The sequence below is a fragment of the Chiroxiphia lanceolata genome, unplaced genomic scaffold, assembly GCF_009829145.1.
Source record: "Chiroxiphia lanceolata isolate bChiLan1 unplaced genomic scaffold, bChiLan1.pri scaffold_65_arrow_ctg1, whole genome shotgun sequence".
Lineage (NCBI taxonomy): Eukaryota > Metazoa > Chordata > Aves > Passeriformes > Pipridae > Chiroxiphia > Chiroxiphia lanceolata.
The window spans coordinates 92,756-104,907 of NW_022476530.1; the positions used below are offsets into that span (position 1 = coordinate 92,756).

Consider the following 12,152-nt stretch of genomic DNA (forward strand, 5'->3'; position numbering starts at 1 on the left):
ATTAATGGGACCCTTTTATTAATTAGGGTTCTTAATTAACAAAGCTGTTCATTAATTGGGGCCCCTCATTAATGGGACTCTTTGGGACATTTTTGGATTTTCCTGCTTTAATTTGGGGGTGTTTTGGGGCCATTTTTGGGGGGGATTTGAGGGTTTTTTTTAAATTTTGGGTGGTTTTTGGGGAATTTGGGTGTTTTTTGGGGGGTTTATTTTTGGGAATATTGGGGGGGGTTGGGCTCTTTTGGGGGAGCTCTTTGAGGGGAATATTGGGGGGATTGGGGATTATTTTTTTGTGGGTTTTTGGGGGAATTTTTGGTGGGTTTTTGGGGTTTATTTTTTGGAGGAATCAGAATTTGTTGTGGGAGTTTGAGGCTTGTTTTGAGGGAGTTTGGGACTTTTTGGGGCAGATATTTCGGGCTTTGGGTTTTTTGGGAGGGGAGTTTCAGCTATTTGATTTTTGGGGGATGGTTATTTGGGGGTTTTTTTTCCCCTTTTGGAATTTCGTTTCTTCTTTGTCGTTATTTTTGTTTCTTTTGTGGGGTTTTTTTTGTTTGTTTGTTTGTTTCTTTGGAATTTTGGGATTTTTTGTGTCCTCCCCCCTCCTCTCCACCCCCCTCTTTTTCCAACCCCCCCAATGCGAGAAACCCCCCCCCTAAAATCCCCCAAATTCGGGGGGTTTTGGTGGGGGGGGAAGAGGGAGGGGGGAGGGGGCGGCGCCGCCACAGCTTTTGGAGCTTTTTCGGGTCCTTTTTAAATAAAACAAAAACGACCAAAAAAAAAAAAAAAAAGAGATAATGGAAAAAAAAAAGGCAAAAAAGCGACAAAAAAATCTCCATTTTTTCTGTTTCTGGGGATAAATCGCAGCATCCCCCCCCCCCCTAAATTCCCCCTCAACCCCCCCCCCAGATCCCCCCTCCCGGGCCGTTTTTCAGCACATTTCTCCTCTTTTTGGTGGTGTTTCTTCAGTTTTTTTGGGGCAAGAATGACTAAAAAAAGCCCTTTCTGACGCCGCTGCCCCCGTGGGGGGAGGGGGGGCCCCGCGGCCTCTCCCCCCCCCGGCTCATCCGTGTCCGTTGTAGTTGCGGCCGCTGGGGGTGGGGGGTGACCTTAAACCTGCCCCATAAACCTGCCCCTTAAACCTGCCCCTGAGCCCGACCTGCCCCCTGTGCCCCCCCCCCGCCCCCCGCCCGGCCGTGTAGGCGGTTTTGTCCGTTTTTAGAATAAAGAACCATTCGCTTGAGTCCAGGGGAGGCTCGGTCTGTGTGTTCTGGGGGCTTAAACCTGGATTAGGGGCTGGCTGTGGGGCTTAAAGTGGCTCCTGGGGCTGGGTTATGGCGTGTAAACCCAGGTTTCGGGGGTTAAAGCTTGAACTGGAACCAGTTGGGGGGGCTTAAACCCAGTTTTGGGGCTGGTTTGAGGGGCTTAAACCTGGTTATGTGACTTAAACTGGGTTCTGGAGCTGGTTCTAGGACATAAACCTGGGTCCAGGGCTGGTTTGAGGGGCTTAAACCTGGGCTTTGGGTGGGGGGTGGTTGGCCTGGTTTCAAGGATGTGGAGCTGGGCTTAATTGAGGGGCTTGGGCTGGGTTTGGAGGGGCTGGTTTAAGGGGCCTGGGCCTGGTTTAAGGGTTTGGCCTGACTGGTGGGCTGGAGCCGGCCTGGGACTGGGGGTCTTAGGCCTGGCTTAAGGAGTGGGGATCGCCCTGTTTGTGGGGTCCCAGGCCTGGACCTGGTTAGGGGAGGAAACATGGGAGGGAAAAAAACTGAGCCTATTTGAGGGGCCTGAGCCTGTTCGTGGAGCCTCAACCCGAATTAATTAACACAACAAAACAAGGTAATCCAACATTTATTTAATTATATTACTTAAATTACTTTAATTAAAGTCTGCGCAGCCAGGGCCTGGTCGGAGCGCTGAGGCCTGGTCGCGGTTGCCATGACAACAAGGGGGGTTTCCAGCGCCGCCATCTTGGATGCGGCATTTGCTGACATGGCGGCAACGGGAAACAGGGGGCGTGAAAGAGGAGGGAGGGTCGCCCCCCCACGCCGCTCTCCCCGCGTGTCGGGGGGTCCCGCGTGGGGGAGGAGGGGAACGTCACACCCGAGCCCCTCGTGGGCCTCCATCGCTCCCCTTTCCCCTCCCGCCGCCGTTTTGGAGGCGGTCGCAGAGGCCCCTCCGCGCGCAGCCATTTTCGGTGATGGGAGGCGCCATCTTGGGGCCGCCGCTGTGCACAGCCCGCATGCGCGGGGGTGTCATGGCAACGCCCGGCTGAGGCGGCTGCGGGCGCCGCCATGTTGGGTGTGGGCAGAGAGGCTGCTGGGGAGGCCGCTGGGGGTTCACGGGGGCGGGGGAGGGCTGGGACGGGGGCCTGGGGGGAACTCATGGGGTTGAGGGGGGGTCTGAGGGCTGGGGGGCTTTAGGGGGGATCTGGGGGGTCCCATGGGGCTGAGGCTGCTCGGGGGGTGGGGCTGGGGGTCCCATGTGGTTGAGGGGGGGTCCGAAGGGGTCCCGTGGGGCTGAGGGGGGGTCCCATGGAAGGGGTGGAGACCCCAAGGGGCTCCTCAACCCGCCCGGACCCTCCTCAGGGTGGAGGGGGTTCTTCTGCCTCTTCCTTGTTTCCTTCCTCTTCCTCCTTCCTCTTTTTCTTCCTCTTCCTCCTTCCCATTTTTCTTCTTCTTCCTCCTTCCCCCTCCTCATTCCCTTGTTCTTCCTCTTCCTCCTTCCTTCTTCCTCTTCTTCCTCTTCCTCCTCCTTTCTCTTCCTTCCTTTTCCTCCTTCCTCCGGCTCCTTCCTCCTTTCTCCTCCTCTTTCCTCCCCTTCGTCATTTCTCTTCCTCCTTCCTCTTCCTCTTTTCTCCTCCTCCTCCCGTCTCCTTTTTTCTTCCTCTTCCTCCTCTCTTTCCTTTTCCTCTTCCTCCTCTCTTTCCTTTTCCTCTTTCTTCCCCCCCCCCCCTTTTCTTCCTCCCACCTTTCTCCTGCTTCCCCTTCCTTCTTCTTCCTCCTCCCCCTCCTTTTCCCCCAGGTTTTGGGGTCCCCCCCTCCCCACACCCCCAATTCCCGCACCTTTGAGGGGTCTCACCCCCCAAATTTAAGGGGGTCCCCCCTCAATCCCCCCCCCCCCATTTTACCCCATCCAGGCACAGCTGACCTGAGTTTGGGGGACTGTCCACAACATTTTGGGGAGTTCCACCCCACTCCCCCCCCTTCCCCCAATTTGGGGCCCCCAAAAAGGGGCGTGGCTTCGTCTGTGCCACCAACGTGTTTATTGGGGGGGGGACACAGCGGGGACCTCCCAAAATTGGGGGACCCCCTCTAATTTTACCCCCCCCCCAGGGGTTATAGGGGGGTCTACGGAGCTGGAGGAGGGTCTGGGGGGGTCCCCCAAAATTTAGGGAGGTCAGGGGAGGTGGGATGGGGGTTTGGGGAGATTTAAGAGATCCCTATTTTGGGGGGGGGGGGGGCAGAACTGGGGGGCTGGGAGGGAATTTGGGGGGGTTTCTCCATTTTGGGGGGGAGGTGTCTGAAGTGTGATGGGGGGGTCGGGGGGGTCACGGGGTGATTTTTGGGGGGCTGGGGGGGCCACCTCTTCCCCCCTCCTCCCCCAAAGCCGTGGGAACCTTCCCTGAGCCCACCACTGAAACCTTTTGGGGGAGGGGAACACCCCCAAAATCCCCCCAACCCCCCCCCCAAAGCCCCCCATTCCAGAGCTGTGCCCAACCCAACCCTTCACTGGGACTCCTGGTGATTTGGGGGGGTCGGGGGGGTCCCCATTTTACGTGTGTGGGGATCCCTGACCCGGCAGAGGGGGGGCCCCAACCCCCCTTTTCTCCCTCATTTTCAGGGTAAAAAAGCCCCCAAAGTGTGTGTGGGGGGGCTCTAAGTGCGTGTGTGGGGTCCCAAATTTTTGTGGGGAGGTTCCAGATTTTTGGGGGGGGGTCCTAAAGGAGGGCACAGAAGAATTTCTTCTCCCGGAAGGGGTTCTCCGAGGTGGGCACGGGGGTCAGCAGGGGGTCCTCGCACGCGTGGGCCTCGCAGTAACTGAGCAGCTCCGCCGCCGCCTTGGACACCTTGGGGGGGGGATTCGGGGTCAGGGACCCCCAAACCCTCCTTCTGAACCCCCAAATCCACCCTCTGGACCCCCCAAATCTTCCCTCAGCCCCATTTGAACCCCCAAATCCACCCCTCGAACCCACAAATCGACCCTTTGAACCCCCGAATCCACCTCTTAATACCCCAAATGCACCTTTTCATCCCCCAGATCCTCCCTGTGACCCCCCAATGCTCCCTCTGAACCCCCAAATTCACCCTCTGAACCCCCAAATCCTCCCTTTGCCCCCCTCAAAAATCTCCTCTTATCCCCCCCATCCCCCAATTTCCCCCCAATGCCCCCCAAATCCCCTCCCAAATCCCCCCCAAATTTCCCCCAAATCCCCTCCCAAACCCCCCAAATTTCCCCCCAACCCCATTTGTCCCCTCCCCACCCCCCCAAATCCCACCCCCCCTCCCTCCCCTCCCCCTCGAGGTTCCCCCCCAATAACGGGGGGCCCGGGGGGGGTCCCGGGGGTCCCCCCAGACCTTGACCCGGCACAGGGAGGCCTCGATCTTGAGCTGCTCCACCATTTTCCGGGCCTGGCCCACGCTCAAGGTGCTGCTGGGGGGGGGCTCTCCCTTCATGGGGGGGCTGAGGGGGCACCCCGAGATGTGGGACCCCCCCAAAATACCCCGAACACCCCCGGGGGAGGGGGGTCTTTGGGGGGCGGGGGGCACCCTGAGAGCTGGGAGACTCCCCAGGAGGCTTTAAAATGTGGGACCTTCCCCCCCTAAAATACCCTTGGGGGGGTCAAAAATGTGGGACACCCCCCCCCCAAAAAGGGCTTTAAGGGGCTTGGGGGGGCACCCTGAGATGTGAGACCCCCCCAAAATACCCCAAACACCCCGGGGGAGGGGGAAAATGGGGGGGTGGGAAAGCTGCGACCCCTCCGAAAGGATTTTAGGGGGGCTTGGGGGGGGCAAAAATGTGGGAGCCCCCCCAAAATACCTTAACCCCCCCCCAAGTCCCCTCTCCCCAATTCCTGCTCCCCAAATCCCCCCAATTCCCAGTTCTCTCCTCCCTCTCCAAGAATCCCCCCCCTCCCCAAAATTGCCCTCCCCCATCCTGCCTCCCCAAAATTCCCCCCCAGGACCCCAATATCCCCCCCCCATCCCCCTTCCCCCCCCAGTTCCCCCCCGCCCCAGAAGCCCCTTTTCCAAATTTCCTCCCCCCCCCCCCATGTCCTGCCCCAAAGACCCCCCCGGACCCTCCCAAATCCCCCCCCCCCCAAATCCTGCTCCCATCCTCTTCTCCATCATTTGCCCCCCCCCAAAATTCCCCCCAAATTCCCGGTTTTCCGCTGCCCCCCCCAACCCCCCTCCCCCATCCTGCCCCCCCCCCTCCCCGAGACCCCCCAAAATCCCCCCCCGAAATATCCCCTTCCCATCCCCTTCTCCATCCTCTGCCCCCCCCAAATCCCCCCCAAATCTCCCTCCAACCCCCCAAATTCCCGATTCTCCGCTGCCCCCCCAATCCCCCTCCCCCATCCTGCCCCCTCCACCTCGAGACCCCCCAAAAATACCCCCCCCGGACCCCCAAAATCCCTCCCCCCCCACCTGGATCCGCAGCCTCTCGGTCCCGGCTGCTCGGAGGGGGCGGAACCACCTTGGGGGGGGTCGGGAAGGGAGAGGGGGGCGATGGGGGGGGGAAGGGAGACGCCCCTGCTCCTCCCCCACCCCTTCCTTGCCCCTCCCCCTCCCCGGTTTGGGGGTTCCCCCCCCCCTCAAATATCGGAGGATGCGGCAGAACGGAGGGGGAGGGGCGGGGTTATGGGGACCCTCCCCCCAATGGGCCTCAACCCCTGGACCCCCTCCCTCAAATCCCCCTCGACCCCCCCCCAAATCTCCATGGCCCCCTCAGGGACCTCCCAGCTCCCCCAAACTCCCCAAGGACCCCCCTAAACCCCCCCAAGGACCCCCCAAAATCCACCTGAACCCCCCCAGGGACCCCCCAGTCACAACCTGACCCCCCTGGAGACCCCTCTAAACCCCCCATGGACCCTCCCAAGGGATCCCCCAATCCCCCCCTAACCCCTCTTGGACCCCCCCTAAACCCCCCAAGGACCCTCCATGGACCCCCCTAAACCCATTCCAGGGACCCCCCCCCCAACCCCCTCTTGGACCCCTCTAAACCCCCCCAGAGACCCCCAATCCCGCCCTGACCCCCCAAAACCCCCCAAGGACCACCCAACCCCCCCCGGACACACCCCCCCCCAAAATTATCCTCTCGTTGCCATGGAAACAGGGCGGGGCCCGGAGGGGCCGCAATGGGCGGGGGCCGAGGGCGGGGAAGGGGCGGTTCCATGGGCGGGGCCTCACCAGGCGGGTCCGCATTGGGCGTGGCCAGACGCCGGGCGTGGCTTGTTAGCGAGTGGGCGGGGCTTAGACCACATCTGGTGATGAAAGTGGGCGTGGCTTTTTCGAAGGGGCGTGACGAGCAGGCATGGGCGTGGTGTGTGGAGGGAGGGGCGGAGCCAACCTCGGCATAGACCAATGGAGTTGGGTGGTGGGCGGGGCCTGTACCCGGAAGGGGCGCGGCGAGGGGCGTGGCCAGGGCGTGGCGCGAAGCGGGAGGGCTCCGGCAACCGGTAACGGCGCGAGACCCCCCCCCCCAAAAAAAACCAAAACCCTCGAAAACCCCCCTAAAAAGAGCCCCAGAACCGCCCCAACCCCCCCGCCCAAAACCCGCCAGAAATCGCCCCAGAACGGCCGCGTGAAACCACCTCAAACCCGCCCCAGAAACCGCCTCAGGACCCCCCCCCCAAACCTCCCTAAAAACAACCTCAAAACCGCCCCGACCCCCCCAGAAAACCGCCTCAGAACCTCCCCAAAACCTGCCCCCTAAAACCAGCCCCAAAATCCCCTAAACCCGCCCCGAAAATCGCTCCAACCCCCCCAAAAAACCGCCCCAAACCGCCCTGGAACCCCCCCAAATACCGCCCCAAGCCCTGGGACCCCCCCGAGACTTCGGACCCCCTGGGACCCGCAGATCTGGGGGGCTGGGGGTGTTCGGGGGTGCCCCATAGATTTTAGGGGGCTGGATGGGGGGCTGGGGGTGCCCCATTGATCTGGGGGGAGTTGGGGGTCCTCCATAGATTTTGGGGGGCTGGAGGGGTGGTCTTCGGGAGTATCCCATAGATTTTGGGGGTGCCCCAGAGATCCCGGGGGGCTCAAGAGGGGGATCTGGGGGTGCCCCATAGATTTTTAGGGGTGCCCCACAGCTCTGGAGGGTTTCTGAGGGCTGAACCCATCTGTGGGTGGGGGGTCAACCCCTCCCTCACCCCCCCGCCCCTCCCCTCAACCCCTCCCCCCCTTATCCAGCCCCCCCCAAATCTGGGAGCCCGAAGGGGGGATTTGTGGGGAGGTGCCCTATAGATTTTGGGGGTGCCCCATAGATTTTTGGGGTGCCCCACAGCTCTGGGGGGTCGGAGGGGGTTTCTGGGGGTCCCAACCCATCTGTGTGTGGGGGGTCAACCCCTCCCTCTCCCCCCCCGCCTTTCTCTCCTCTCCCCTCCCCCCCCAACCCCTCCCTTCGTAACCTCTCCCCCTTTTTTTTTCCTTCCCCAGCCTTTCCATGGGGTTCTCCCCCTCTCCCGCCCTCCCGCCGCAGCCGAGGGGCTCGGGATGGCGCCGGGGGGCTCGGGGGTGGCCGTGTCCCCCCCCCTTGCTGCAGTGGGGGGCTCAGGTGGGGCGGGGGGCGCGGCGGGCGCTGCTGCGGGGGGGGCTCCTGCTGTGCCTGGGGCTCCTCCTGCTCTGGGCCTCCATCTTCCTCTACGGCACCTTCTACTGGGCTTACCTGCCCATGGCCACCGTCGTGCGGCCCGTGCACCTGGGCTTCAGGTGGGCACGGGGGGGGCACGGGGCGCCGGGGGGGTTGGGGGGCACCGGGGGGTCCCGGGGGGTCAGGGGGGAGGGGGGATGTGGGACCCCCCTCCCTCCCCTCCTGCTCCATGGTCATGGGTGGCACCCGGGTTCAGGTGGGTCTGGGGGCTTCAGGTGGGGCTAGGGGGGTGTAGGGGGGGCACGGGGCGCTGGGGGGGTTGGGGGGCACCAGGGGGTCCTGGGGGGTCAGGGGAGAGGGGGGATGTGGGACCCCCCTCCTGCTCCATGGTCATGGGTTCAGGTGGGGCTGGGGGCTTCAGGTGGGCACGGGGGGGGGCACGGGGGGTCGGGGGGCACCGGGGGGGTCAGGAGGGATGTGGGACCACCTCCATGCCCATGGGCACCATCATCAGCCGGAGTTCAGGTGGGTCTTGGGGGGGGGACTGGGGAGTTCTGGGGGGGTCCTGAGAGTTTGGAGGGGTCTGGGGGGGTCCAGGGGGTTGGGGGGATCCAGGGGGGTTTGGGGGGTCAGGGGTGAAGGGAGACACCTGCCCCCCCCATGCCCATGGGCACCGTCGTGTAGCTGGTTTGGGGGGGTCTGGGGATATTTGGGGGGTTTGGGGGGGGTCTGTACCCTCCTTTTACACCCCATGACCCCCCGATTTGGCCCCCCCAGGTCAGACTGTGATGTTGCCCCCCCCGAGCTCTGCTCCTTCCCCACGGCCAACGTGTCCCTGCTGGGGGAGCACCGCGAGAAGGTGGGGGGGCCCAAAAACTGGGGGGGGGGGGAAATATAGGGTGCCCCCCAAATATAGAGGAGAGGTAAAAAATATGGGGGTGGGGCCCAAAAAAATTTAGGGGGAAGGATCACAAAATTGTGGGGGGAAAACATGGAGGAGAACTCAAAAATAGGGGGGGGGAGCCCAAAATGGGAGAGGTGAAAAATATGGGGGGGGGGGGGCAAAACATAGGGGAGACCCCAAAAATATTGGAGGGGAGGGGCAAAATACGGGGCATAAAAAAAGAAAGGGGGCAAAACCAGGGAGTATAAAAATGGAGGGGAACCCAAAAATTTGGGGATGGGGGGGGGGGGGGCTAAAAATAGGGGAGGGGGTAAAAAGTATGGAGGGGGGCAAAATAAGGAGAGGGACAAAAGTAGGGGGAGTAAATAATATGGGGAGACCAAAAATACGGAGCATAAAAATGGGGGGGAAGCCAAAACTATGGGAGGGGTAAAAAATATGGGGAGATGTAAAAGTAGGGAGGGGAGAAATGAAGGGGAGGGCTAAAAATAAGGGGGGTAAGAAATATTTTTGCCCTCACGTTTCCCACCATTTTCCCCTCACGTTTCCTGCCATTTTCCCCTCACATTTTTCACCCTTTTTTCCACTCACGTTTCCTGCCATTTTCCCCCTCACATTTCCCGCCATTTTCCCCTCACGTTTCCCGCCATTTTCCCCTCACATTTCCCGCCATTTTCCCCTCACATTTCCCGCCATTTTGTCCCCTCATGTTTCCTGCCATTTTCCCCTCACATTTCCCTCCATTTCCCCTCACGTTTCCCACCATTTTCCCTTCAGATTTCCCACCCTTTCCCCCTCACGTTTCCTGCCATTTCCCCTCATGTTTCCTGCCATTTTCCCCTCACATTTTTCACCCTTTTTTCCACTCACATTTCCCGCCATTTTTCCCCTCACATTTCCCTCCATTTTCCCCCTCACGTTTCCCGCCATTTTCCCCCCTCACCTTTCCCGCCATTTTCCCCTCACGTTTCTCACCATTTTTCCCCTCACGTTTCCCGCCATTTTTCCCTCACGTTTCCCGCCATTTTCCCCTCACGTTTCCCACCATTTTCCCCTCACCTTTCCCGCCATTTTTCCCCTCACGTTTCCTGCCATTTTTCCCTCACATTTCCCACCATTTTCCCCCCTCACCTGTCTCACCTGTGCCTTTACCTGTCCAGGTGCTCCTGTACGGGCAGCTGTACCGGGTGTCCCTGGAGCTGGAGCTCCCGGAGTCGCCGGTGAACCGGGAGCTCGGCATGTTCATGGTGGCCGTGACCTGTTACGGGGCCGGGGGGAGACCCTTGGCCTCATCCGCGCGCTCGGTGAGACCCCCAGGACCCCCGGGGGGGTGTCCATTGATCTGTGGGACTGAGGGGGGCTCATGGATCTGTGGTGCTGGGGGGATGTGATCTGGGGGGGCCATGAGGGGCTGATTTGGGGGCCTCCCCCCTCCCAGGCCACGCTGGGGGGGGATTAGGGAGCTCTGGGGTGGGGTTTTGGGGGCTCTGCGGTGTGATTTGGGGGTCTTTGCCCCCCCCTTGGGCCATGCTCCATTACTGCTCCCACCTGCTGAGGGTCTGGGGTGGGATTTGGGGTCTGATTTGGGGTTCCCCTCCCCAATTGGGGGTCTCCCCCCCCCAGACCATGCTCCATTACCGCTCCCGCCTGCTGAGGACCCTCCACACCGTGGCCTTCGCCGGACTCTTCCTCAGCGGCTTCGCGGAGCAAACCCAGACCCTGGAGGTGGAGCTGATGGACCGCTACCAGCGAGGACCCCGTGAGTGGGGGGCTCTAGGGGGGCCTGGGGGCGTCCCAGGGGGGATTTGGGGGGGTTTCAGGGGGTTTGGGGTGTCCCAGGGGGGCCAGAGCAGGCACAGATCCTGGAGGTGGAACTGAACGGGCTCGGACCTGGGGGGGTCTGGGGGGGTCCCAGGGTGTCCAGGGGTGGTTTGGGGGGTCCCAAGTGGTCCCAGGGGTGGTTTGGGGGGTCCAGGCGGGTTTTATGGGGCGGGTCCCAGCCCCTGTGACCCCCCTGTGCCCCCCAGTACAACCCGACAGTGGAGGTGGTGCTGGAGCTGCGGAGCCGGCGGGTGCAGCTCTACAGGGCCCAGCTGAGGGTCCACGCCCACTTCAGTGGGCTCAGGTAAGGGAGGGGGGGGGGCTGGAGGGACCCCAGACCCAAATCCTGCCCCCCAACCTGCCCCAGACACAAAATCGAACCCCTGATCTGCCCCTGGACCCCCAAACCTGCCCCCAGCCCCACCCCCTGTGTCCACGCCCACGTCAGTGGGCTCAGGTAATTCGGAGGGGGGTTTGGACCCCCAGCCCTCTGTCCCCCCTGTCCTCACCTGTCCTCTCTCACCTCTCCCTTGTCACCTGTGCCAGGTACCTGCCTGTACCACTTCCCCACCACCTGTCTCACCTGTCTCACCTGTCTGTCTCACCTGTCCAGGTACTTGCTGTACCACTTCCCCCTCACCCGTCTCACCTGTCTTACCTGTCCTTGTCTCACCTGTCCCTGTCTCACCTGTCCTTGTCTCACCTGTCCTGTCTCATCTGTCCCCTCTCACTTGTTTCTGTCTGACCTGTCCTGTCTGACCTGTCCCATCCCACCTGTCCCAGTCTCACCTGTCCCAGTCTCACCTGTCCCACCTCACCTGTCCCATCCCACCTGTCCCAGTCTCACCTGTCCCATCTCACCTGTCCCAGTCTCACCTGTCCCTGTCTCACCTGTTCTGTCTCACCTGTCCCTGTCTGACCTGTCCCCTCTCACCTGTCCCTGTCTCACCTGTCCCTGTCTCACCTGTCCCCTCTCACCTGTCCCGTCTCACCTGTCCCCTCTCACCTGTCCCATCTCACCTGTCTCACCTGTCCCTGTCTCACCTGTCCCCTCTCACCTGTCCCTGTCTCACCTGTCCTGGTCTCACCTGTTCTGTCTCACCTGTCCCTGTCTGACCTGTCCCCTCTCACCTGTCCTGTCTCACCTGTCCCCCTCACCTGCCCAGGTACCTGCTGTACCACTTCCCCCTCACCTGTGCCCTCCTGGGGGGCGTGGGGAAATTGGACCCTCCTGCTCTGCTGACCCTGGGGGGGTACCTGCAGTGGGGGAGGGGCAGCCCCTGGCCCCGCCCCCCCCCGGGCCCCCCCGCAGGTGAGTCTGGGGGTGGGAGAGGGGGGAAGGGGGGGAGGAGTTTGGGGGAGGGGCTTTGCTCACCTGTGACCCCTCCCCCCCCACAGGACACGAGGAGCGAAGGACACGGAGACCCCCTGGGGAGGGGGAGGGGCAAGGTGAGGGGTGGGGGAGGGGCTGAGGGGGGGAATAGAGGGAGAGGGGAGATTTGGGGGGCTGAGGGGGTGGGGGAGGTCTCTGAGGGAGTTGGGGGGGCTTTGGGGAGTGGGGCAGAGGGTTTGGGGGGCTGGGGGGGAGGGGCTTTGGGACGGGACTTTTTGGGGGGCAACA

General features: G+C 61.9%; 2 protein-coding genes across 2 annotated transcripts; one reads left to right on the plus strand and one right to left on the minus strand.

The window, feature by feature from the left end:
• Positions 1-3,240: 3,240 nt before the first annotated feature.
• LOC116781805 (guanine nucleotide-binding protein G(I)/G(S)/G(O) subunit gamma-3) lies at positions 3,241-6,423 on the minus strand. The gene is made up of 4 exons (XM_032677568.1): positions 6,405-6,423; positions 5,643-5,691; positions 4,572-4,677; positions 3,241-4,063 (listed from the first exon to the last, which is right to left on the minus strand). The coding sequence occupies exons 3-4, from the start codon at positions 4,668-4,670 to the stop codon at positions 3,935-3,937; spliced, it is 228 nt and encodes a 75-aa protein (XP_032533459.1). The 5' UTR covers positions 4,671-4,677; positions 5,643-5,691; positions 6,405-6,423; the 3' UTR covers positions 3,241-3,934.
• A 1,357-nt stretch (positions 6,424-7,780) lies between these two features.
• On the plus strand, positions 7,781-11,962 carry BSCL2 (BSCL2 lipid droplet biogenesis associated, seipin; the record flags this gene model as incomplete). The annotated part of the gene is made up of 6 exons (XM_032677558.1): positions 7,781-7,925; positions 8,584-8,665; positions 9,871-10,014; positions 10,334-10,469; positions 10,738-10,835; positions 11,930-11,962. Coding segments are annotated over exons 1-6 (531 nt in total), but the record flags the coding sequence as incomplete, so codon positions are not given.
• Between the last annotated feature and the right edge of the window lie 190 nt (positions 11,963-12,152).